Genomic DNA, 24119 nt, shown 5'->3' on the forward strand with positions numbered 1-24119 from the left:
CGGTCAGATTTTCCGACAACAAGCTCACATCAAACATTTCCCGTTGGAAAATCCAACCGTGTGTACGAGGCATTAGACTTATTATTTCACTATTTACACGCATGTTTAATTACTTGTTTTCAGTTTTTTTCACGACAGAATATATTTATATGATATTTGAAGTAGAACTGGTAATATTTTTTTATTTTTTTTTATTTTTAGCTTTACCCAGTTCCGTCTTATTCTGGGAGATTTCGACTTTACCAAGGTTGAGGAAGCAGATCGAATATTGGGGCCCATCTATTTTTCATCATTTGTCTTTTTTATCTTCTTCATACTTTTGGTATGTGTAATAATCTCTAGGTTCGATCTGTTGTTCAACTACTTCATGTTCGGAGCAATTTTTTTCATTTTTGCATACACGTGGTCAAATGCTAGAAAATGACCTAAAACCCCCAAAACAATTATATAATTTCTGAAAACGGAGGCCTTGTAGAATAAAAAAAAAGTGGTTGTTGCAATTTTTTATGTCGCACAATATGTGTGATAAAATATGGGATTGCAGCAAGTAAACGGATGGCATATAACTTTTAAGACTTAAACTTGTGTGGACCTGTTGTCCATAGGTGATGCTTTAAAAGCCTTTACAGCTCACTCAATTTAGAGTTTACTGGGAATAATGGTCCTAAAATGATTGATCTCACTATAAAAGTTCATGTTGATATGTGGCACAATCACTGTGTGGCATAGTCAAACCCTATTCACATGTATGTGTGTTCAAGGCAAAAGTGTTGCTTTTAAATATTTCATTTTTTTTCATTAAACTTTATTGCTATCACAAGGGGGCTGATAAGTATCATATGTGATAGCAAGGGCAGGTGACAGGGTGTCTTCATGGAGACATGAGAGAGCTATTAGACCCCTATTGTCTCCCCTGCCCTCTGCCACAGCCAATCATAAAAGAGGGGAAAAAGCTACCCAGGACATGTGTGAATCGGCTCCATTGAAAGTCGGTCACACTCATGTTATGCAAATTGGATACGGTTAAAAAGGCATCCAGTTGACATACTGTATATGTGAACCCAGCCTTTTTGTACACACACAGGCTCTCGGTAGGCAGGGCAGCAGCAATTTGGGGAAATAAATCAATGTAGATAGAGAGAGAGGGTGGGGATAGATGGCGTTCTATAGTCACGGAGACAGGAGTGACAACCATTGATGAGATTTCAGTGAAGGAAGGCCCTGTGTTGTCAGCCAAAACAGGAAGCTCAGAATCCACTGGATTTCTAGCAGATCACTGGATATTTTGCTGCATTTGTAGCATTTTTAAAGGGATAAAACAAGAGGAAATGTACACGTCACTTTTATTTTACTGCAATGGTACTGCTCAAAATGTCAAAATCAATCAAAACCTATTGAACAAAAAAAAAACACTGGGAAATGTGCATGTATTGGAGGGATTTACTGAGTATACTTGTGTTGTTTTTTCTTATCAATTTAGCCTGACAAACATTTTGGGGGTTTAGATTAGGGATTGGGCCCACAATAGGCATTAGGTTCTGGGGTGGGTTTGAGTTAAGGATTATGTTTTGGGAGTTGCGTTTTGTTATAAGTTTAGATTTGTTTAAGTGTTTGGTTTATATTATAGTTCAGGTTTAGGACTGGTTTCATTTGTTATAGTAATTTTATTCTCAATCACCTGATTTTTTTTTTTTTCAAACAGAACATGTTTTTAGCCATCATCAGCGACACATATTCAGAAGTGAAAACAGATATGGCTCAGCAAAAAACTGAAATGGAATTGGCTGATCTTATAAAAAAGGTAAGTTGTTGAATTATTTTTTTTTAGTACATATTTGTACCCTGCATATATCTGAGTTTACTTCTTTGCGGCAGCAATATGCATATATGCGGCCTTTCGGCGGGTGGGCCTTAATCCAGAGAGATCACATGTATGCGTATCAGAATGTAAACAGAGCTGCGATGAGAGCGTGCGCCCTGGGCGCTCCCTTCACAGTTACCGACGGCTAACGAAAAGCACCCGATCTCTACTTCGGAAGCTTTCCGATCATGTGACCCCTGTGACATCCAATAACGATGGTCACATGATCAGAAATCCTGCCATACCTCCAGACATCCAGAAACCTCCTAAAGGGCCATGAGGCACCGGCGTTAAGAGGTTAACATACATCTCCTTGATGATGTATACACATAGATTTATATACAGTGTGTATATATTTATTTCTCTCTTTCACCTTCACTTAACTCTGGTTAAGAGGAATTGAAGACTTTCTGATCCTAGGACAAGCAGAAAAAATGAGCATCATCAAAAAAGGCCACCTATTGTTTGTCATTTATGTGTATCACAACCTTTATATATATATATATATATATATATATATATATATATATATATATATATATATATATATATATAAAAAATGTAACCAAAATAATAGTTGATGCTTGGAACAGAATTCTAGCAAAGGTAGTGAGTTGGTCAACAGTAAGGCCGCGTACACACGGGCGGACTGTTCGCCCAACCTTGTCCGCTGAACAGTGTTTGGGCGGACAGTCTGCTCGTGTGTGGGCTTTCAGCGGACAGTTTCAGCGGACAGTTGGACGGACAAAGTCTTTCGGAAATTCCGAAAAACTGTCCGCTGAAACTGTGTTTGAGCGAACAGTCCGCCCGTGTGTGGGCCTGTCCGCTGTACTTTCGAAATGAGCGGACTGTTCCCGCTCGGAAAGTCCGCCCATTTCGAGCGCGTGTACAGGTAGGCGGGGCCCGCGAAGGAGACGTCGCGGGCTCCGCCGCCTGGAATGGGCTTAAAGGGGAACCCCAACGCCGAAAAAAATCGGCGTGGGGGTTCCCCCAAAGTCCACACCAGACCCTTGTCCGAGCACGCTACCCGGCCGGCCAGGAAAGGGGGGCGAGCGAGCGCGCCCCCCCTCCTGAGCCGTACCAGGCCGCGTGCCCTCAACATGGGGGGTGCCTTGGGGAAGGGGGGGCCGCGCGGCCCCCCCACCCCAAAGCACCTTGTCCCCATGTTGATGAGGACAAGGGCCTCTTCCCGACAACCCTGGCCGTTGGTTGTCGGGGTCTGCGGGCGGGGGGCTTATCGGAATCCGGGAGCCCCCTTTAAGAAGGGGGCCCCCGGATACCGGCCCCCCACCCTATGTGAATGAGTATGGGGTACAATGTACCCCTACCCATTCACCTGTGAAATAAAGTACAAAAAAAACACAACACAGGGAAAAAATATTTTATTGCACAGCTCCGGGGGTCTTCCGTCTTCGGGGGTCTTCTCGCCGGACTCCTCCGCTATCTGTGTGTAGCTCTTTTACTAGCGGAGGAGTCCGGCTTTCTTCCTCCCCGCCGCCGGCCTCTTCTCCCGACTTCGGGGGTCTTGTCCCCCTCTTCGGTTCTTCTGCCGGGCCACCGCGCCTTCTTGTAGCTCTTTTGCAGGCGGTGGCCCGGTCTTCTGTCGCCGCTGCCTTCCGTTCTTCTGTCGCCGCCTTCGGTTCTTCTGCCGGGCCACCGCGCCTTCTTGTAGCTCTTTTACAGGCGGTGGCCGGTCTTCTGTCGCCGCTGTCGTCGCCGCCGCCTTCCGTTCTTGTTCTTCTTCTTGTTCTTCTTCTTCTTCTCCAGGAGATGTTGACTCGACGAGCTCTCCGGCCGGAATGCCAGGGACACGCTCCGCTGCCACTTATATAGTGACAATGGGGCGGTGTCACATGGTATATGTCACATGGGTTGGTCACATGGTGACCCCGCCCCCTTACGATGTCATAGTCCCCATGTGACATCAACCCATGTGACCAACCCATGTGACATATACCATGTGACACCGCCCCATTGTCACTATATAAGTGGCAGCGGAGCGTGTCCCTGGCATTCCGGCCGGAGAGCTCGTCGAGTCAACATCTCCTGGAGAAGAAGAAGAAGAACAAGAACGGAAGGCGGCGGCGACGACAGCGGCGACAGAAGACCGGCAGAAGAACCGAAGAGGGGGACAAGACCCCCGAAGTCGGGAGAAGAGGCCGGCGGCGGGGAGGAAGAAAGCCGGACTCCTCCGCTAGTAAAAGAGCTACACACAGATAGCGGAGGAGTCCGGCGAGAAGACCCCCGAAGACGGAAGACCCCCGGAGCTGTGCAATAAAATATTTTTTCCCTGTGTTGTGTTTTTTTTGTACTTTATTTCACAGGTGAATGGGTAGGGGTACATTGTACCCCATACTCATTCACATAGGGTGGGGGGCCGGTATCCGGGGGCCCCCTTCTTAAAGGGGGCTCCCGGATTCCGATAAGCCCCCCGCCCGCAGACCCCGACAACCAACGGCCAGGGTTGTCGGGAAGAGGCCCTTGTCCTCATCAACATGGGGACAAGGTGCTTTGGGGTGGGGGGGCCGCGCGGCCCCCCCTTCCCCAAGGCACCCCCCATGTTGAGGGCACGCAGCCTGGTACGGCTCAGGAGGGGGGGCGCGCTCGCTCGCCCCCCTTTCCTGGCCGGCCGGGTAGCGTGCTCGGACAAGGGTCTGGTGTGGACTTTGGGGGAACCCCCACGCCGATTTTTTTCGGCGTTGGGGTTCCCCTTTAAGCCCATTCCAGGCGGCGGAGCCCGCGACGTCTCCTTCGCGGGCCCCGCCTACCTGTACACGCGCTCGAAATGGGCGGATTTGCCTCCTCCTTACGTGGGCGAGTCCGTTCATTTCAAAAGTTGAGCGAACTGTTTGGCAAACAGTTCGCTGAAACAGTCCGCTCGTGTGTGGGCAAGTCCGCTCATGCAAATTTTGAGCGGACTGTTTGCCGAAACTGTTTGACGAACAAGGTTGGGCAAACAGTCCGCGCGTGTGTACGCGGCCTAAGTCAATTTAAGTATGCCAAACCTAAATCTCTACTAGGTTAAAAAATAAGGGGCAGACTTGATAAACCACTGGGTCCTTTTAAGCCATCATACTACTACTGTGTGTTGTAATTTTGTGCTTGTTCATTGATTGCAAATAAATGTTCTTATACATGATATATTTTATTTTTTGCCAACACTAGCTAACGGAAGCCATATCTAGTTTTGGTCCAGGTATGGGTGTTGGTTAATTGTGGTCACACAGTCTTGCATAGTGAGGCTATGGGGTTGATTTACTAAAGGCAAATAGACTGTACACTTTGCAAGTGCAGTTACACTCTAGAAAGGGCATTTGCACCAGAACTTAGTAAAGTTCTTTACTGACTTCCATCATCCAGTCACATGCAAGCAAAAATGCATTTTTTTTTTCCTTGATTGGGTATTCTTTGCCATATGAAGCTTCACCTCATTTACGAAGCTCTAGGGCAAATGCCCTTAAAGAGTGTAACTGCACTTGCAAAGTGCACAATGTGTCTGTTTGCCTTTAGTAAATCAATCCCTATATGTTCCTCTGCCAAATATTATAAGATATAAATTAAGGACCTCTTCACCCCATAACGCTTCATGTCTGAATATCTTCTTCAATATTTGTAGGGGAATACTTTAAATGTGCTAGCAGAACTTTGCAATTTGACTTTACCCATTGGGTGTTTTAAAAAGACTGTGTCACCACAAAAAGCATGGAAACAGGCGCACCTACACAAACCCTCACCACTCTGCCCTCATCACCAACCTTCAAACCGATGTTCCCAGCCCTGATCTTACCACTGCAGATAAAAAAAATAAAAATGGACACTCCCCACCCTGCTCTCACCGCCACACTTACAAACTTCCACAAGATCTGCATGATTAAGCTCATAACGAGCAGGGCCCTCTAGTCCCTCCTGTATTGATTTGTATTGTAAGTGTACTGTCTGCCCTCATGTTGTAAAGCGCTGCGCAAACTGTTGGCACTATATAAATCCTATATAATAATAATAATAATTACCTATGCTCCACTGGACTGAAGAATACTTGTTCCCACGCTATCATTGCACTAATGTGCACTTTGCACTTATTCACTTGCCATTACTGCACCAACGTACACTTATTCACAGCACTGATGTGTACCTATTCACTTGCTGGCATTGTACTGATATGCTCTTATTTACTCACCAGCACTAAACTGACTGGCACTTACTTGCTGCCATAGCATCAGTGTGAACTTACTGACTTGCCACCACTGCACTGATGTACATTTACTCACTTGCCGCCACTGCACTGATGTACATTTAATCACTTGCCGCCACTGCACTGATGTATATTTACTTACTTGCCGACCACTGCACTGATGTATATTTAATCACTTGCCACCACTGCACTGATGTATATTTACTTACTTCCCGACCACTGCACTGATGCACACTTACTCACTTGCCGCCACTGCACCAACATGCACTTCTGTTTTTAGCCTGTTCAATGAACAGGCACTCTTTTGCTAGCCTGGAATTTGAAAGAGTAACCTAAAATGCAAATGAAGCAAAAATTAAAATAAAGTTTTATATTTCTCTAGGGCTGTAGCAAAGCATTGGTGAAGCTTAAACTGAGGAAGACTACGGTGGATGACATTTCAGAGAGTCTCCGGCAAGGAGGAGGAAAGCTGAACTTTGATGAGCTAAGACAAGACCTAAAAGGGTAAAATCATGGTTCACATAGGGGGTAGGGTAGCAATACTTGAGTGATATTCACACATTATTATATCTCTAAGTTGTACAGTAAATGTATAACAGAAATCACAGCATGTATATTTAGAGTGTATGTCAAGCCAAAAGCTTTTTCTAATTCTTTAGAGTGGTAAAGGATTAGAACTCCTCCTGGATTTTCACTGCTGTCTAGGATTCTATTAGAGAAAGTTATGCCGCATACACACGATCCGAATTTTGGTCAGAAAAAGCTCTGATGATTTTCCAGACGGAATTCCGACGGGATTTGGCTCAAGCTGTATTACATACACACGGTCACACCAAATTCCGTACGATGGGACTAGAAAAAGGAAGTTCAATAGCTAGTAGCCAATAGCTTCTATCTCATAGTTGAATCTGAGCATGCGTGAGTTTTTGCACATGGGAATTGCATACACACGAACAGATTTTCGGATAGGAACTTTTTCCGACCGAAAAATTGAGAGCATGCTCTCAATCTTTTGCTGGCCGAAATTCGGCCAGCAAAAGTCTGATGGAGCATAGACACGATTGCATTTTCTGAGCAAAAGCTCTCATCGGTCTTTTGCTGGCCGAATTTCCGATCATAGCTTTAGCCTATAGTCTTTTCTTTTGACAACCATTTCACCATACAAGAAGCAAGGGAGAATCTGCAACAGGGAGAGAAATAAAAACCTGGCAGGGATCCTAGCCTTACCCTTCTGTGTTAAAGAATGTTTTTTTTATTTTTTCTGCATTTCTGCTGATTGCATCACTTCCTGTCTGGTAAAAGCGTGTGTCAGCAGGATGGGAAGAGAGGGAAAATCTCTAACAGAGCCCTGGATAGCTGTACAGACCTGATAGAGGTTCTAAACCTTTCCCTTCCCAAAACTAAGAAACTGTTTTGGCTGTACATTTTAATGAAATTAACCGTAATTTGCAAATATGGATACTGCTATGTACAAAAAGTAACAGCGGGCGGGCAACTTCTCCCGCTGTCACTGTTTGAAAATAACGTGGCCATGTAGGGCTCTGCCACCACGGCCATGTCATTAATTCACAGTTCTCTATGAATGGGAAACTACAAGTCCAAATAGCCTTTGAGGCTGTCAGCTTGTAGTTTCAGTGGACTACTATGGTGCTGTTGAGCGCTCTGGTAGGTCATTCATTCTTCCGGTCAGTGTGTATCTGTCTGCCTGTACAAGGTAAGAGCAGACAGATACAATGACAAGTCTGCAGGACTCCTGCAGAGATTAAAGCATGCAATGCTTTCCAGGCACCAAGTAAAAAGAATAATAACTGCATATTTTTTTACCTACAAAACTGTTTTTATTTCCAAAGGTGAACTTATCATTTAAAGTGAAACTAGGCAAAACATTTATTTTTATTTTTGAATGAGTACGGGAGGGTTATAACCCCTGTCAGTTTATTTTTTGCCATCTGTGTCCTATTGGGAAGCTTTTTCCTTTCACTTCCTGTCCCATAGCCAAAACGGGAAGTAAGAGGAAATCCCTGCAAATTAAGGGAACCCCCATGTCACCAGAACTAATGTCCCCATTGGAAGATTTCCCATCTAATACTTTTCTGGGCACACCCCAAAAATTGGGATCTTTTTATTTTCACTTTCAATAATAATAGTAAACAGGACAGATAGAAAGTGAACCTCCCTACCGGAGGGGTTCTAATCCCTCTCCCCTCTATCCAAAACTAAATAAATAGTTTTACCTAGTTGTACTTTAACATATTTGAATACAATTATTTGCAATAAACCTATTTTTGCATTTTTTTTTCTATAGGAAAGGCCACACAGATGCAGAAATTGAGGCCATTTTTGCTAAGTATGACCAAGATGGAGACCAGGAACTTACTGAACATGAACATCAGCAGATGAGGGATGATCTGGAGAAAGAGAGGGTGAGTAACCTAAAAGTCGGCTTTACACCTCTGCGTTGTAGTAATCACCATGTGGTAATGCACATCTTAGATATGGTTTACATTAATTTTGCAGCTACATGGCAGCAAGGAAAAATTATCATTGGGTACAGTGGATAATTTAATGTGGACCTATCATTAAAGTATAATAATTGTGCTACGCTTAAAGGGTTGTAAACCCTTCTTTTTTGTTTTTTCTTAAATAACAAGCATGCCTATACTTACCTGCTCTGTGCAATTATTTTGCATAGAGCAGCCCCGATCCTCTTCTTCCAGGGTACCCTGTTGGCGCTGCAAGCCCCTCCTCTTCATCGGGTGCCCCCATGGAGAGTCGCTTTCCATGGCGGCACACATGCAGGCTCGCTCTCGAGTGCCACTGCTGCGTCCATTGACACAGACAGCGGGACTCGGCCCTGTCCCCTGCTCCAGTGTCACTGGATTTGATTGACAGCAGCAAGAGCCAATGGCTCCTGCTGCTATCAATCTGTCCAATGAGGAGGGAGACAGCGGCTGGAGCCACTGTGCTTGTGTACAGCGCTGGATCAAATCTGGCTCAGGTAAGAAAAAGGGGGAGGGGGGGGACTGAAGGGGGTTGCAGCACAGAAGGTTTTTCACCTTACTGCATTAAAATCTAGAGGGTTTACAACCACTTTAATACCTAAGTGGTATATGATCAAATTCAAAACATTACAGTGATAAGTTGAATAAGCATGATATTACATACATCAAAGTGATATTTCGATGCATCAGATAGTGAATAATGTTCGATTTGTGCCACTTTTGAAAAAAAAAAAACAACATCAATGTGTGCACTACCCTGTGGTGATACCTCTGTAACTGTATACCATGGTTTGTTGATCAGCTGCCGTTATTCAGCATACCTTTTTGACTTTGCACTTTGCAAAGGCTCATGGAAACACTTGCAGGGCACTTCTCGGTCACTGAGGTGAATACACAGTCGGGAGTTTGTTTATTATATTTCACATTTATAGGGTACATTTGACCCACTGGTCATTACGATTTAATTGCTTTAGGTTTAGTGTCCTTCTTTGGGACCATAGTCTTCCTTTTTTTTTTTTTTTTTTTTGTGGTAATGAAATTCCAAGCACTAATTATGTCAATTGCTGTACTTACACTCATAAAACAAGCTAATGACTAATTCAAAATATGTGGAAGAACACGCCTAAACATTATCTTATCTTCTTATCGTTCCCTTTCTTCGTGGAAGGATGAATTTTATCTGCATGGTTTTTTCTCCACAATTGCAAAATGTATTCAGATAGATGTTACCTCTACTGTGCTTGTTCATATGTTTTTTTTTTTAAAAGGTTTTTATTTGCCAAATGTACATACATGTCAAGTTCAAAACATAACATTTTAAATACAGTATTTTCCACGGATTCCAACCAGATAAGTAATATGTAGGTAGTCATTAATAAAAGCTTGTTCATATGTTAGATACTGTACATACCCTTAGAATGGTATGAGTTCTACACATAATATAGAAAAAAAAGTACAAAAACGTATTTATTTATTTTTTAATGGAGAAGAGTTTTATTAAAAAAGAAGGAAGAAAAAACAGCAATTCCAGAACAGATCAGTATCCATAGCGAAAGCCAACCGTTTCATGTACAGAGTCATAATCAGTTAATGATACAAACTTGGCAAATCATAGCAAAGGCCACCAAGTTAACCTATCAGGTTGACTAATCAAGACTAGGTCAAGCAGGCTCATGCCCTGGATGTCCAACCATGGTCCCCAAAGGTTATCATATTTACAGGGGCATCCCCAATGTTGGTACAGTATATGTACTTCTCCAGCCTTTTCTCCCATACACTGTAACCATTCTTTATGGGAAGGGGGATCAGGTGATTTCCAATGCCGTAAAATAACTGTCCATGTTTGAAAAAGGGCTCTAGCCACTGCTTCTCTAATAAGGGCACAAAAAGTTCTTTAGCTGCATTCCTACCTCACTGTTAGGGTGTTGTCCACAGTAGGTGCCTAGGTTCTGCTGTTTGAATAGAATAGCGAGTTATAACTGTACAGCATGTGAACCACAGTAGAAAACTCTCTGCAAATGATGCCAAACTAGAAAAGCAGAGCGTATGTTGTCTACCTAACACTGAATTATCAGTGTTAAATTAAATGTTCGACTTTTTAAAAAAAATATTTAAAACAATATAGAGACAGGTAGATTGCTGGAAAACAAGTCATTTGCTAATAAACCCAGTTGACAGTGTTCTCACCAGACCTCCAATCAGGCATCTTTAATTCTTTTTCTTATAGATCAATACATAAACATGTCTCTTGCTAACGTAAACTCTTGAAGACTTAGTAGGCAGTGACATGTTGTACCAGATATTCTTTGAGAATCAAGTGCTTTCTATCACAGATGCTTATAATTAACATATTTGCATACTTTAATCCTAACACTATCATAAAATTCATCGATTTTCTTTTAAAGCAAACAACAATCCTAATGCCAGCCATAGACGGTCCGACTCTTGGCCAATTCAGCAGCGACTGGCCAAGATTCAAACCATGTATAAACAGGCTGAATGTACCCAAGTTGATCAATCAACTTGGGTACAATCAGCCTGTCGGATTTTACATGCGATTATTGCTAGTGGTTATTATGGCCGCTAATCTCTGTGTTCTCCAGGCGGGAACTGGAGAACACAGTGGCTCCATGGGATGGATTCCCCTATCAACACTGACTGTGTTGATGGGAGAAGCGAGTGATTTCATTTTCTGCAGCCTGTGGATGCAAGGAAGAAAATCGCTCCCTCTATGGCCATCTTTGGTCCATACAAAAGCGACTGCACACTAATGACATCAAAGCTCCAAAAGTTTATTCAGGATGTGCAAACTACATTAGCCACAACCCTTTTGGAGGATGGATGTCATTAGTGTGTGGGCACTTTTGCTTGGACTTGTGACATGTTGGAGCGAGGACAGACTCCCGCAGCCAGCACCTTTTTATCCTTCAGGCTGAGGGGCTAAGGGGAGGTTGGAGCGGCTTCCCACACAAAGTATCTCGTAAAAGTAACAGTTCTTATTATATTTCACTTTCCTCGTATCTCATTTAATCCAGGTCACTTTTGTTTATTGTTTTTTGCTGATTTCTGCTGCAGAAAGGATATAATAATAGGTAGCGATGATGGCACGTTATAGACAACCCAATATGCTAAACAAATAAGCTAAGAGAAATGCATTACTTACTGTGACTGTCAATGTCATGGGACTCTGAGATTGTCTTTATCTCTCATGATCAGCAATCAGTAGCTGCATGTTTGTTTCCCACAAGGAGGACCTGGAGCTGGATCGTGGCTCTCTACCTCGTCCCATGAGCGGTCGCAGCTTTCCACGTAGCTTGGATGACTCAGAAGAGGATGATGACGAGGACAGTGGTCACAGCTCTCGCCGCAGGGGCAGCAGCTCCAGTGGTGTTTCTTATGAAGAGTTCCAAGTGTAAGTACTCAAGCTATGGGGTGGAAAGCTTTTGCCCTTTAGAATTAGTTAAAAGATACCACATTCAGATGCAACCATTCAGTGGTACAAAAAACTAAAGTGGTTGAATAGCAGGGCTTTGAGTGGAGCAAGCCCTGTCCTTCCTGGATGGTCTGCAAGTGAAGGTGAAAAACCTTACAGTTTACATTTATGAATTACAGTGAACACATACTTCATTTTACACTTTTAAAAGTAAATGTCCCGTCTAACAGCACAGACAACAAAATGTATGCTATTACTGTGCACCTTTCTGATTTTAGTTTTACCTTATTTTTTAGTGGAGCTTGGAATACAGACTCACTTCACAGTAGAATTATAGGCACAACTTTTATTTCCCATTTCGGATAGAGCAAGGAAGAGTTATAACCCATCAGTTTTTTCACCGTGTCCCATTGGGGAGATTTGCCCTCACTTCCTGTCCCATTTCCAAAACAGGAAGTGAGAGGAAAACCCTGCAAATTAAAAGAGAAGTATAGGATTATTATTTTTTATCCCAGATTTATACTTGCTTAGGAGGATGTAGCATCGGTCCGATGCTACATCTGTCCCCCGCCGCCTCTTCATTGTTCCATGGCTCGGTTCTCTCATTCCCCAGGCGGAGAGCTGCTGCCTGTCAGTTAGCATCTCTCCTACTCTGCTCCTCCACGCTCAATGGAGCGCTGACCTGTGGAGGGGCGGGGAGCGGCCGTCTCAGCAGCTCGCTAAGAGGCTGAGACTCCTATCAGTCCAGGCACCTGGCCAATACAGACTCTGAGTCGGGATAACGTGGTGCCTGGACTGATCCTGGTGAAGTCGCCAGAGAGCGGACTTCAGATTACTCTCCGCTAAAAACGGGTCACAGGAATACAAAATTAATTGCAATCCTGTGAACCTTAGGAGAAGCCCAGCCGATTGGGCTCAGGCTGGACTTCTCCTTTAAGGAAATGCATTGGGGCCTACCTGGACAGCAGAACTAGTGTCCCTGTTGGAAGATTTCCTTTCTATTACTTTTCTGGGACAACCCAAAATTTGGGATTTTCTGTTACTTTCACTTTCAATGATAACAATAAACAGGACAAATAGAGAGGAAGAAGCTGGCAATAAAAACTCAACAGGGGTTTCAAATCCTCTCCACTCCATAACGAAACAAAAAATGTTGCCTTTAGTTATACTTTAAATTTACGTAAAATGCTTTGGATATGTCACTCAAGAATGCCAGCTATACATCAGGCCAGGTATATTGAGAAGGTTAGGTTAAAGGGGTTGTAAAGAGAATTTTTTTTTTTTTTTTTTAAATAACAAACATGTTATACTTACTTTCACTGTGCAGCTCGTTTTGCACAGAGTGGCCCCAAACCTGGTCTTCTGGGGTCCCACGGCAGCTGTCTCGGCCTCCCCCCTGCAAGTACTTCTCACGTTCATGCGAGCTCCCTCGCATGGTGAGAAGCACTTGCGAGCACGCTCCCGTGATACAGCCGGCGGCTATAGCTGCTCACTGTATCACTCGGCCCCGCGTGCCGCGTCATTTGATGTGATTGACAGCAGCGCGAGCCAATGCTTTCAATCCATCCACTCCAGCCAATCAATGGCCAGGCTGAGCAGCGAAGAGGACGTCGGGGGCAAGCGCGGGACTTTCAGGGGGTCAGGTAAGTAAAACAGGGAGGCTGGGGGGGGGGGCACTGTCAGATGTTTTTTCACCTTAATGCATAGAATGCATTAAGGTGAAAAAATGTTTACCTTTACAACCCCTTTAAGATACAGACAAAAAAGCTGTACTAGGACCATATGAATTGTGTCCACCATAATAAATCCTGAATTCAAATTCTTGTATAATTGGCACTATACAGAAAAGGATGGTGGTAAGTTATGACAGCATCTGAAAGCTCCATTAATATTCTCCTTTTCAAGTGGTTTTAACTTTGACTTGTTCCAAAATGTATAATACATTGCTACTATTCTCATGTTTTGTTAAATTACACAAACTTCTTGGATTTAATATTCCAAAATATGTTTCTACTCTACAAATCCAGAATTTTTAAGCCATTGCACTGGGAAACTGTTTCTTTTATAGGCTTGTGAGAAGAGTGGATCGGATGGAGCATTCTATTGGGAGTATTGTGTCCAAAATAGATGCTGTGATTGTTAAATTGGAAGCCATGGAGAGAGCCAAAGTGAAACGCAGAGAGGTCCTGGCAAGACTTTTGGATGGAGTCACTGAGGTACATATTCAACTGGCGGGGGGGGGGCTCAGAATAGAATACGAACATTAAATGTTCTTGTTTCTTATAGCAAATAATAGGGTTTTTAATTGGTTTCTATGTGGTACAATATTTTTTCTAGCATCATTTTATTTATCCAATTAATGCTAAATTTGACAGGCCAGATCATGATGGCCCCTGATTGGCATTGATATAAGCAACCTGGATGATCCTGCTGTGTAAAAACAAAAAGGAGAGGAAAGCGCTACTACCCAAGTGTAGCATTTATTAAAACATATTTCTGAAATGAAAAACAATAAATACAGTATGCACTCACATTTACAAGATATTAAAAGGCGTATCAATAAGTCTCCAGCAAGTGGCATCCTTCCAGATGGTCAGTGGTGAGAAAGCCCCTCCAGGTAAATGTGATTTAATGTACTTGGAACCATGAAATGAACCAGGGAAACACCAGGAAGAGCCAACAGAAGCAGCAGACTGTGTGTTTCACATGTACTGTATATATGGATGGAGCACCAGACTGAAAAATAAGAGTCCAAATTCATTTATTGATGTTGTGTTAAAAGACAGCCAACGCATATGGGGGGTCAAGGCGTTGGCTTTCTTTTTTTATTTTTATTTTTTTATTCTTCATTTATTGGTATTGTCAAAATAATACAATGGATTTTAATCAACATCAATAAATTAATTTGAACTTATTTTTTAGCCTGGCGCTCCTTCCATATAGTCACATCTTTTAGTAGGGTAGCCTTGTCTGTTGTGGGCAACCTAACTTGAGCCAGTGGGCTTTTCAGATGTTTCTTGCACTCTCACTACCTTGGTTAAACTCATATCAAAGTCCCATCGCCTCTTAGATGCCCCTTTTTGTATAACATTGATGAGAACCACTGTGGACAGCAAGGAAGTGTTGTAGGTTCACAAGTTGAATGTGAAGATTATGTGTTTATGGCTGTGGCTACCTTTGTAGTGGCAGGTCCAACTACTTACATGTATCTCATGTATTGCTATACTGTTTAAAAAGAAATAACTAGCAGTAATGTGTTCACTTGCAGCATAATACCTTAATACTTATTAAGACTGTATTTCCTTTATTGAGATTATTAATATATACTATATTGCCAAAAGTATTGGGGTATTGGAACGCCTGCCTTCACACACACATGAACTTTAAAGGCATCCCAGTTTTAGTCCGTAGGGTTCAATATTGAGTTGGCCCACCGTTTGCAGCTATAACAGCTTCTATTTTTCTCGGAAGACTGTCCACAAAATTTTAGGGTTGTCTATGGCAATGTTTGACCATTCTTCCACAAGAGCATTTGTGAAGTCAGGCACTAATGTGGACGAGAAGGCAAGGCTCACAGTCTCCGCTCTAATTCATCCCAAAGGTGTTCTATCGGGTTGAGGTGCAGGTCAGTCAAGTTCCTCCACCCCAAACTCACTCATCTATGTTTTTATGAACCTTGCTTTGTGCACTGGTCCAAATCATTCGGTGGAGGGGAGATTATGGTGTGGGCTTTATTTTTCAGGGGTTGGGCTTGGCCCCTTAGTTCCAGTGAAGGGAACTCTTAAGGCGTCAGCATACTAAGCCATTGTACATTCCTTTTTAATCACCTAAATATACATCCAGTATGTACATACAAAATCAACCTTCTAAATCCTATTCACAAATTAGATTTTCAGTTTTCTCTGTAATGTGGTAAAGATACCGTGAATTCTATCTAGCTTCACTAGAAAACTGCAATTTTCTTCATCAAAGCCCATGTCTTTTTAATGTATACCTCCCTCTCCACCCCTTTTCTCAAAAGTTCAAATTTTTAATGAAAACTTAGGTTCTTGCAGAACTAACATTTATTTAAACAGTCAGCACACTCAAAACATATATCTCTAGCACTCATGAGTGCAACTTTAACTGGCTTTTGGAGGATTTTTCCAGCATGCTTTCTTTCCTTTTTTTGTCAAATCGATTTTTATTGAGTTTTACATTTCAACAATAATGCAGATTACATTACTAGTGAATCTAGGTACATTATATCATGACATAGTCAACTGAGGACAGTAGTGCAGATATATCCTTTAAGAAAAAAAAGAAAAAAACAGGTAATTAAACTTGTATAACAGTAGCGTGTACCTCTAAGTATTAATGAGGAAGATGGAGGGTATGGGTAGATGCGGAAGAGGGAGATGGAGGGGGGAGGGGAACCCAAGAACAAATGCTAATTGCGGTTGTGTTATGATATCAGGACAGGTAACGACATATTTCAGAAGGAAAATGATACAATCTTATTTTTGTACCAGTTATGCCATTGAGACCACCTAGACTGGATAGTGGATTGTGAAGCTAAGCCTCTGGATCCTATGAGTTCGTAGGTGTAGTGCGAATGAACTAGAGTGATAACATCTAATACAGTTGGAATGTTTGGTGTTTTCCAGTTTCTTATTATAAGTAATCTGGTTGCTAGGAGGACATGGGTGAGGATTGTTTTAAAAGTGTGTGGGACGGTGTCTGGAATTATATTGAGAACAGCTAGCTGTGGAGTAAGGGTTATAGTGATGTTGCCAATTTCCTGCAGTAGGTGTGTTACTGCAGTCCATTAGGTAGTTACCTTTGGGCAATGCCATAGAATGGGAATTCAAGTACCCGTGTGATTACAATTTCTCCAGCATAGTGAAGTGGTATTTGGATGGAATTTAGCTAGTCAGTGTGGAGTTGGGTACCACCTAAGTGTAATTTTATTTGTGAGCTCCCATAAGGAGGTGCAACGCGTGGCTTTATATATCGTTTTTAGAGCTTGCTGCCATTGTTCATCTGAGTATTGTAGCTGTGTGTCTATTTCCCAATCTTTAAAATGTTTGGATTTGTAGAAGATATTTTTACCCTGTAGTGTGGCGTATATAAGTGAAATACCCTTCGAGGTGGATTCCTGGTGGAAATAGAAGTTCCACAGTTTGGTAAGTAGCGAACCTTCTAACTTTGTATGTGTAGATAGGCATGTTTGAATCCTGTAATAAATGAGGAAATCTGATGTAGGTGTTTCATATGTGGGCTGGATCAATAGGAAAGGCTTGTGTTTGATTAGGGTTCTGAGTTCTGCAGTGGATGATGCATGTGGAGTAAGCCAGTTAGGAATGATTAGGTCAGGCGTTAGGAGTTGGAGCGTTTGTAAGTGTACCTCTAGGTGTTTCATGGTGCATAATGGCCACTTACTGTTGTGTAAAGTTTTCCAGGCTTTAATTGAGGCTTGTATGGTCGTAGAGTATAAATGAATGTTTGGGACTGAGATAGAGGTGCTGAATGGCCAGCACCTGAGATCAGGACCCGGTGTGGCGACGTTCTCAATGTCGCCCCACAGTGTGGATTGGTGTGGTTTGGTCCATTCTTGCAGTTGGGAGAGGATGGTGGCAAGGTAGTAGGCTTTGATGTCAGTGTGTCCCATTCCGCCTGCCAATCTGTGTCTAATGAGTTTAGAGTGATTGCTCCTTGTTTTTTTTTCCCCTGCCATATATAGTGATTGAGAATAGTTTATAACAATTTGAGGTAAGAATTGGATAATGGTATGGGAAGTGTGTGAAAAGTGTAGAGCAGTCTAGGTAGTATGAGCATTTTGAAAGCTGCTAGCCTTCCTGACCAGGATAGTTCGAACTTGGCCAACTTAGTAGTTTCTTTAATTAGCATTTGCTTAGAGTCTGTGTACACTTGGGCTGAAGGGGGTGAGTACAAGGCCATAATTGCCAAGAATATATGTCCTCTGAATCCAAATTTTTGGAGTGCAGCTTTTAGGTAGGCTCAGTGGACTTTGTCGAACGCCTTCTCTGCATCTAAAGATAGAAGCAGAGAAGGCATTCTATTGGTCTCAGCATGATGAATTATGTTTACAAGTCTCCTGGTCATAGGTCTGTCTTCCTTTTGTGAAACCAGATTGATCTGGGTGTATCAGATTAGTTATTATTTGGACTAGTCTAGTTGCAATGAGCTTGGCAAAAATTTGTGTGTCTATGTTGAGCAGTGAGATCGGTCTAATATTTTCAGGAGTAGTGGGCTCCTTCCCCGGCTTCGGCAAGGTGATTATCAAAGCATTAAGCATTTCATTAGGAAGAGAAGAGGAGGAGGCAGTGTCATTGCACACTTGGGAAAGATAAGGCGCTGGTGTGGTGTGGAATTGTTTGTAGTATTCACTGATTAGACCATACGGTCCTGGGGATTTATTTGTTGGCATGGTAGAGATGATATTTTGGATCTCTAGAGGGGTAAAGATGCGTTCAGTTCAGTTAGGTGCTGTTCTGATGGTGTTGGCAGGTTAACCTCTTGGAGGAATGAGTTGATATTTGTGATGGACGGTTGTGTGGTGTTAGTGTCATCTTTTAAATTGTACAATGTTTGATAGTAATGGCTGAAGGCGTCAGCGATAGCTTGAGGATCAATGATTTTCTTTTGTGTAGTTGGATGGAAAAGGTGAGTGATTTTGGATTTAGCGCGGTAACCTTTGATTCTGAGTGCGAGTGCTTTCCCTGCTTTGTTGCCTGTGGAGTAGTAATGTGCCTTGAATTTCGTTTGGGTTTTGGAGTGTGATTCTAAGAGTATGTTTCTGAGTTCTTGTCTGAGGAGGACTAATTTATCTTTTAGGTCAGGGTCCAGATTGGATTGGTTTTTAGTGTCTAATGCCGCGTACACACGAGCGGACTGTATGGCGTACTTAGTCCGTTGATACACATTTCAACGGACAATCCGCTCGTGTGTGGGCTTCAGCGGACTTTTTCAGCGTGCAGTCCGGCGTACTAAGAATTTCGGTTTTTTTGAAATTCTGTCCGTCGTACTCACATTTCGGCGGACAATCCGGCCGTGTGTATGCCAGTCCGCCGTACTTTTGAAATGAGCGGACTTTTCCCGCTCGGAGAAAAGTCCGCTCATTTCGAGCGGGTCTCCAGGTAGGCGGGGCCCGCGAAGGAGACATCGCTGGCCCCGCCGCCTGGTATGGACTTAAAGGGGAACCCCAACGCCGAAAAAAATCGGCGTGGGGGTCCCCCCCCCAAGTCCACAACAGACCCTTGTCCTTGCACGCTACCCGGCGGGCCAGGAAAGGGGGGCGAGCGAGCGCCCCCCCTCCTGAGCCGTACCAGGCCGCGTGCCCTCAACATGGGGGGGTGCCTTGGGGAAGGGGGGGGCCGCGCGGCCCCCCCCCTACCCCAAAGCACCTTGTCCCCATGTTGATGAGGACAAGGGCCTCTTCCCGACAACCCTGGCCGTTGGTTGTCGGGGTCTGCGGGCGGGGGGCTTATCGGAATCCGGGAGCCCCCTTTAATAAGGGGGCCCCCAGATACCGGCCCCCCACCCTATGTGAATGAGTATGGGGTACAATGTACCCCTACCCATTCACCTGTAAAAAAAAAAGTACAAAAAAAACACAACACACGAGATAAAATACTTTATTGCACAGCTCCGGGGGTCTTCCGTCTTCGGGGGTCTTCTCGCCGGACTCCTCTGCTATCTTCTTGTAGCTCTTTTGCTAGCGGAGGAGTCCGGCTTTCTTCCTCGCCGCCGGCCTCTTCTCCCGACTTCGGGGGTCTTGTCCCCCTCTTCGGTTCTTCTGCCGGGCCACCGCGCCTTCTTATAGCTCTTTTACAGGCGGTGGCCCGGTCTTCTGTCGCCGCCGCCTTCCGTTCTTCTTCTTCTTCTCCAGGAGATGTTGACTCGACGTTCTCTCCGGCCACAATGCCAGGGATGCGCTGCGCGGCCACTTATATAGGGACAAGGGGCGGTGTCACATGGCTTTATGTCACATGGGTTGGTCACATGGGTTGATGTCACATGGGGACTGTGACATCGTAAGGGGGCAGGGTTACCTACGGATAGTACGGCGGACTTAGTACGCCGTATTAGTCCGCTCAAAAAGTGCCGTGTGTGGACAAGTAGCCCGTTCGGAAAGTCCGACGGACAGTCTGGCGGAAAGTACGCCAGACTAAGTACGCCATACAGTCCGCTCGTGTGTACGCGGCATTAGTCTTGTATAGTGACTACTATGGTGATCTCCATAGTGAGCTATTATATGTGATCTCCTCCTCCTTCACCCTAGCGCTAAGCTGAATTATGATTCCTCTAACAAACGCTTTATGCGCATTCCAAAGGACTGTGTTGTTGGAGGCTGACCCTTTGTTCAATTCGAAGAATTCCTCAAGGTGGTTGCGAATGTACTTAGAGTGCTCAGGAGAGTGGATGATGGCTGCATTGGCCCTCCACACCCTGTGGGTGGATGGATGTGGGAAGTCAGTAACTTCAAGGGAGAATGGGGCGTGATCAGACCAAGTTATTGTGCCTATGTCAGAGTTTGTGGATTTTGTTAGTGCCCATTTGTCAACCAGAAAATAATCAATCCTTGTGTACGTATTATGCCTGTGAGAAAAGGAGTAGTCGCGTTCTGTGGTGTGGTGACATTTTCAGATGTTATAGAGGTTGTTGTTCCTGATGGAGGTCATAGGAGATGTGAGTCTAGAAGTGCGGGAGGAAGTGTCCATCTCGTTATCAGGTACTATGTTGAAGTCTCCGCAGATAATAAGACATCCTTGGCGAAACTTTGCAATCTTTTTCATTCGTTTGGATAGAAATTTGATTTGGCCAGTATTGGAGGCGTATATGTTCACAATAGTATATCTGGTTTTATCCAGGGTGCAATCCAGTGCGATGTATCTTCCTTCATCATCAGTGAGGCTATTGTATAGTGTGAAGGTGATGCTATTTCTAATTGCTATCATGACCCCGTTTTTCTTAGTGGGGCCTGAAGATTTAAGGATGCATACCAAGACATTTTTGACAATTTCATGCTCCCAACTTTGTGGGATGGCTTGAGGATGGCCTGTTCCTGTTCCAAAATGACTGCACACCAGTGCACCAAGCAAGGTCCATAAAGACATGTATAAGCGAGTTTCAAGTAGAAGAACTTGACTGGCCTGCACAGAATCCTGACCTCAACCCGATAGAACACCTTTATTATGAATTAGAGCGGAGACTGAGAGCCAGGCCTTCTCGTCCACATCAGTACCCGACCTCACAAATGCGTTTCTGGAAGAATGGTCAAACATTCCCATAGATACACCCCTAAACCTTGTGGACATCATTACCAGAAGAGTTGAAGCTGTTATAACTGCAAAGGGTAGGCCAACTCAATATTGAACCCTACGGACAAGGGGGTGCTATTAAAGTTCATGTGCTTGTAAAGGCAGGTGTCCCAATACTGTTGACGATATGGTGTATATCTACTGTATGTAGCCAGCATATATCTAAACCATTACAGAATATTATCAAAGTTTAACTTTAATTTAATCTGTATATTTCCTCCTTAGGATGAACGGCTTGGCCGGGACAATGAGATGCACAAAGAACAAATGGAGTGGCTAGTGAGGGAGGAGTTGGAACGATGGGAATCTGATGACACAACTTCCCAAATGAGCCACAGACTGGGGACTCCTAGCGGAACTAATTGCCAACCTCGCTCCAAGACATCACGGCCTCCCTCTTCCCAGTCTACAGAGGGGCTGGATGGGGGAGGAGTGGCTACCAGTGTCTCCAATAGCCAGGTGTAATTATCAACAGTGTAATAAAAGTTGAAAGTGCACTAGAGTCTTGTGTAGGTAGCCTATGGCGCTCTAGCAGAAGGAACTGGAGATTTCGTAAGGCCATGCCAGGAATCCTCCACCTGAGAGCCACATGTAGCCTAACAGGGACCTGGTTATTGCCTGTTTAAAGCATACAATGAACATGAGGTCAAGTGTTCTCCAACAGAAGATCAACAAACCTTAATTTTAAATATTTCATTTTGTCATCTTTTATGCTGGATATTTTTTGTGACCTAAAATTTAGCCAAAAACTATTAAGGGGCTAGCCTCAAAATATAGAATTTTGCAAGACCTGACATCGTAGTCATTGTCAAAGTAAAACCTTTTATGAGAAAATTGTGGGCTGCCATTGCAGACATTCTCCTGACAAGAGCAGTTCACTGTCTGTTATGATAACTACTAGCTTTAATGCTTTCAGTGACTTTCCCAGAACAAGAATGCAGATTAGGATAACCAGCCTATATTTAAGGACAAGTCACTCAAAGGGGTTGATCTACTAAAGGTACATTTTCAAGTGAATCTTTACAAGAGAATTTTGCCTCAGCATAGTAAATGCTGTGAAAACTCACTTTGCAAGAATACCCAATCACTTGCAAGACATATATTTAAAAAAACGATTTTTGCTTGCTCACATTTAGATGATGGAAGTGAGCAGAGCTTTTACATCATTCACTGAGCTAAGGGAAATTTTCTTTTCAAAGTGAACAGCCTATTTGCCTTTAATAATGCAACCTCAAAGTGCTGAAGCAAAAGGGTCGGCGTGACAGCCAGGCAACTCGCATTTTCAGGAGGAGAGGCAAGCAAGGCAGATTTAACTTAAAGAAAACATTTTCAGAGGTCTGCTAATGCAATTTAAAATGATTTAAACCAGGCAACTAAAATTTGTTAATATCGGTACTAAGGAGCAGGGCCCTCTGATTCCTACTGTATTAAAGTGTATTGTATTTGTACTGTCTACCCTCAAGTTGTAAAGCGATACGTAAACTGTTGGCACTATATAAATCCTGTATAATAATAATTAGGGCTGTTACTGATAAAAATTTTTGTGTTCGATTAATCGATTATTTTTTTAATCGATTAATCGACTAATTTTGATTAATTATAACACACATAAAGATCCAACTACTTTTAGCTGATCTCCTTGCATTGCAACTCTGCATTAGTCAGTGGTAAGTGTGGTATACACTATATACAATCACCTGACACTAGTTAGTTTCCACAATCTATGACTTAACTTCACAGTTCACACAAGTACGTTTTAAATTCAAACTGTAGCACTGACATAAGAATTTTTTTTTTCCCACAGTAGCGTGACATTCCTTCCACCTCCAGTCTAACTAATCACTCTCACCTTATGGCATGGACCCCTGTGCAAACAGGTGGTCATGCAAGCAGGTATCAAAAAGGTTAACACAAACCATAAACTTCTCTCACGTCTTCTTAGATCTCAGGAAGGACGCCAGGTCATGGGTAGAAAGAAAAGATCTAAGTGCTCACCGCTTAAGTATAAGATTTCATTTTTGTGTTCAAACACAAACTACTCACATAAAGATGATAAAAACACAGCATGTAAAGCCGACAATTGTGTTAGTTCCGTAGGGCAGCAGTGGGTGACGTCATGCGTAGCTCCTCCCCCGTACACGTTACATTCAATCAGAACTTCGACATCACTGGACTCCTCCCCCCTTCCCTTCGTTAGCAGACTGAGGCACTTTAGGAAGGGGGAGGAGTCCGGTGACGTCACGGACATCGACATCTCTGACGGAACTCCCTGAAGACCCGGAGGCCAGCGGGGAGGTGAGTACCGATCAAAAGAATTTTGATTGATCAAAAAATTTTTACGATTAATTGAGGAATTAATCGTTAATTTCCGCAGCCCTAATAATAATACTTAGTCTGCCTTTAAGTGTTAGCGGAAGCAGTATTGTGCTGTATAATCATAACTGTACTATTGACAGCTGTGACACAATGCTACAGAGGAGGAGTGAACACACTGTTCCTGTTTTGTTGGCTTTTATTCTTCCACATTTGTTGTGACTGGTGGTCGCATGAGAATCTTATAAATAGTAATTGCTATAATAAGGCCTTTTTCACACTGCCAGGTAGCTGTGGCCACTGGATTCCAAGAATTGGCAGACTCTTGTTGCCGGAATGACCGGGTTATGGAATCAGCAGCAGCCACTCAGCCCATTTAAACTAATGGTGGTCTGACAGCAGTCACTGCTAATTGCATAACCTGGTCATTCCAGCAACAAGAGTCTGCCAATTCATGCAAGTGTCCAGGAGCCGCAGCTACCCATCCTTGTGAAAG

At 43.4% G+C, this 24119-nt stretch overlaps 1 protein-coding gene across 2 annotated transcripts in view; it reads left to right on the top strand.

Moving 5' to 3' along the window:
• PKD2 (polycystin 2, transient receptor potential cation channel) overlaps window positions 1–22099 on the top strand; it is an 84456-nt gene extending 62357 nt beyond the window's left edge. The window contains exons 9-15 of one of the 2 annotated variants that reach the window (XM_077476482.1): window positions 202–322; window positions 1703–1801; window positions 6436–6557; window positions 8359–8476; window positions 11803–11966; window positions 14056–14203; window positions 21536–22099. In XM_077476482.1, coding sequence (XP_077332608.1) covers window positions 202–322; window positions 1703–1801; window positions 6436–6557; window positions 8359–8476; window positions 11803–11966; window positions 14056–14203; window positions 21536–21775 — 1012 coding nt within the window. In that variant the 3' untranslated portion in view covers window positions 21776–22099. The remainder of the gene's footprint in view (window positions 1–201; window positions 323–1702; window positions 1802–6435; window positions 6558–8358; window positions 8477–11802; window positions 11967–14055; window positions 14204–21535) is intronic. The other variant, XM_077476483.1, reaches the window with a different exon arrangement.
• The last annotated feature ends 2020 nt before the right edge of the window (window positions 22100–24119 follow it).

Source organism: Lithobates pipiens, unplaced genomic scaffold, assembly GCF_037356315.1.
Source record: "Lithobates pipiens isolate NorthernLeopardFrog02 unplaced genomic scaffold, aLitPip1_a1.2 Scaffold_13, whole genome shotgun sequence".
In the NCBI taxonomy this organism is placed as follows: Eukaryota; Metazoa; Chordata; class Amphibia; order Anura; family Ranidae; genus Lithobates; species Lithobates pipiens.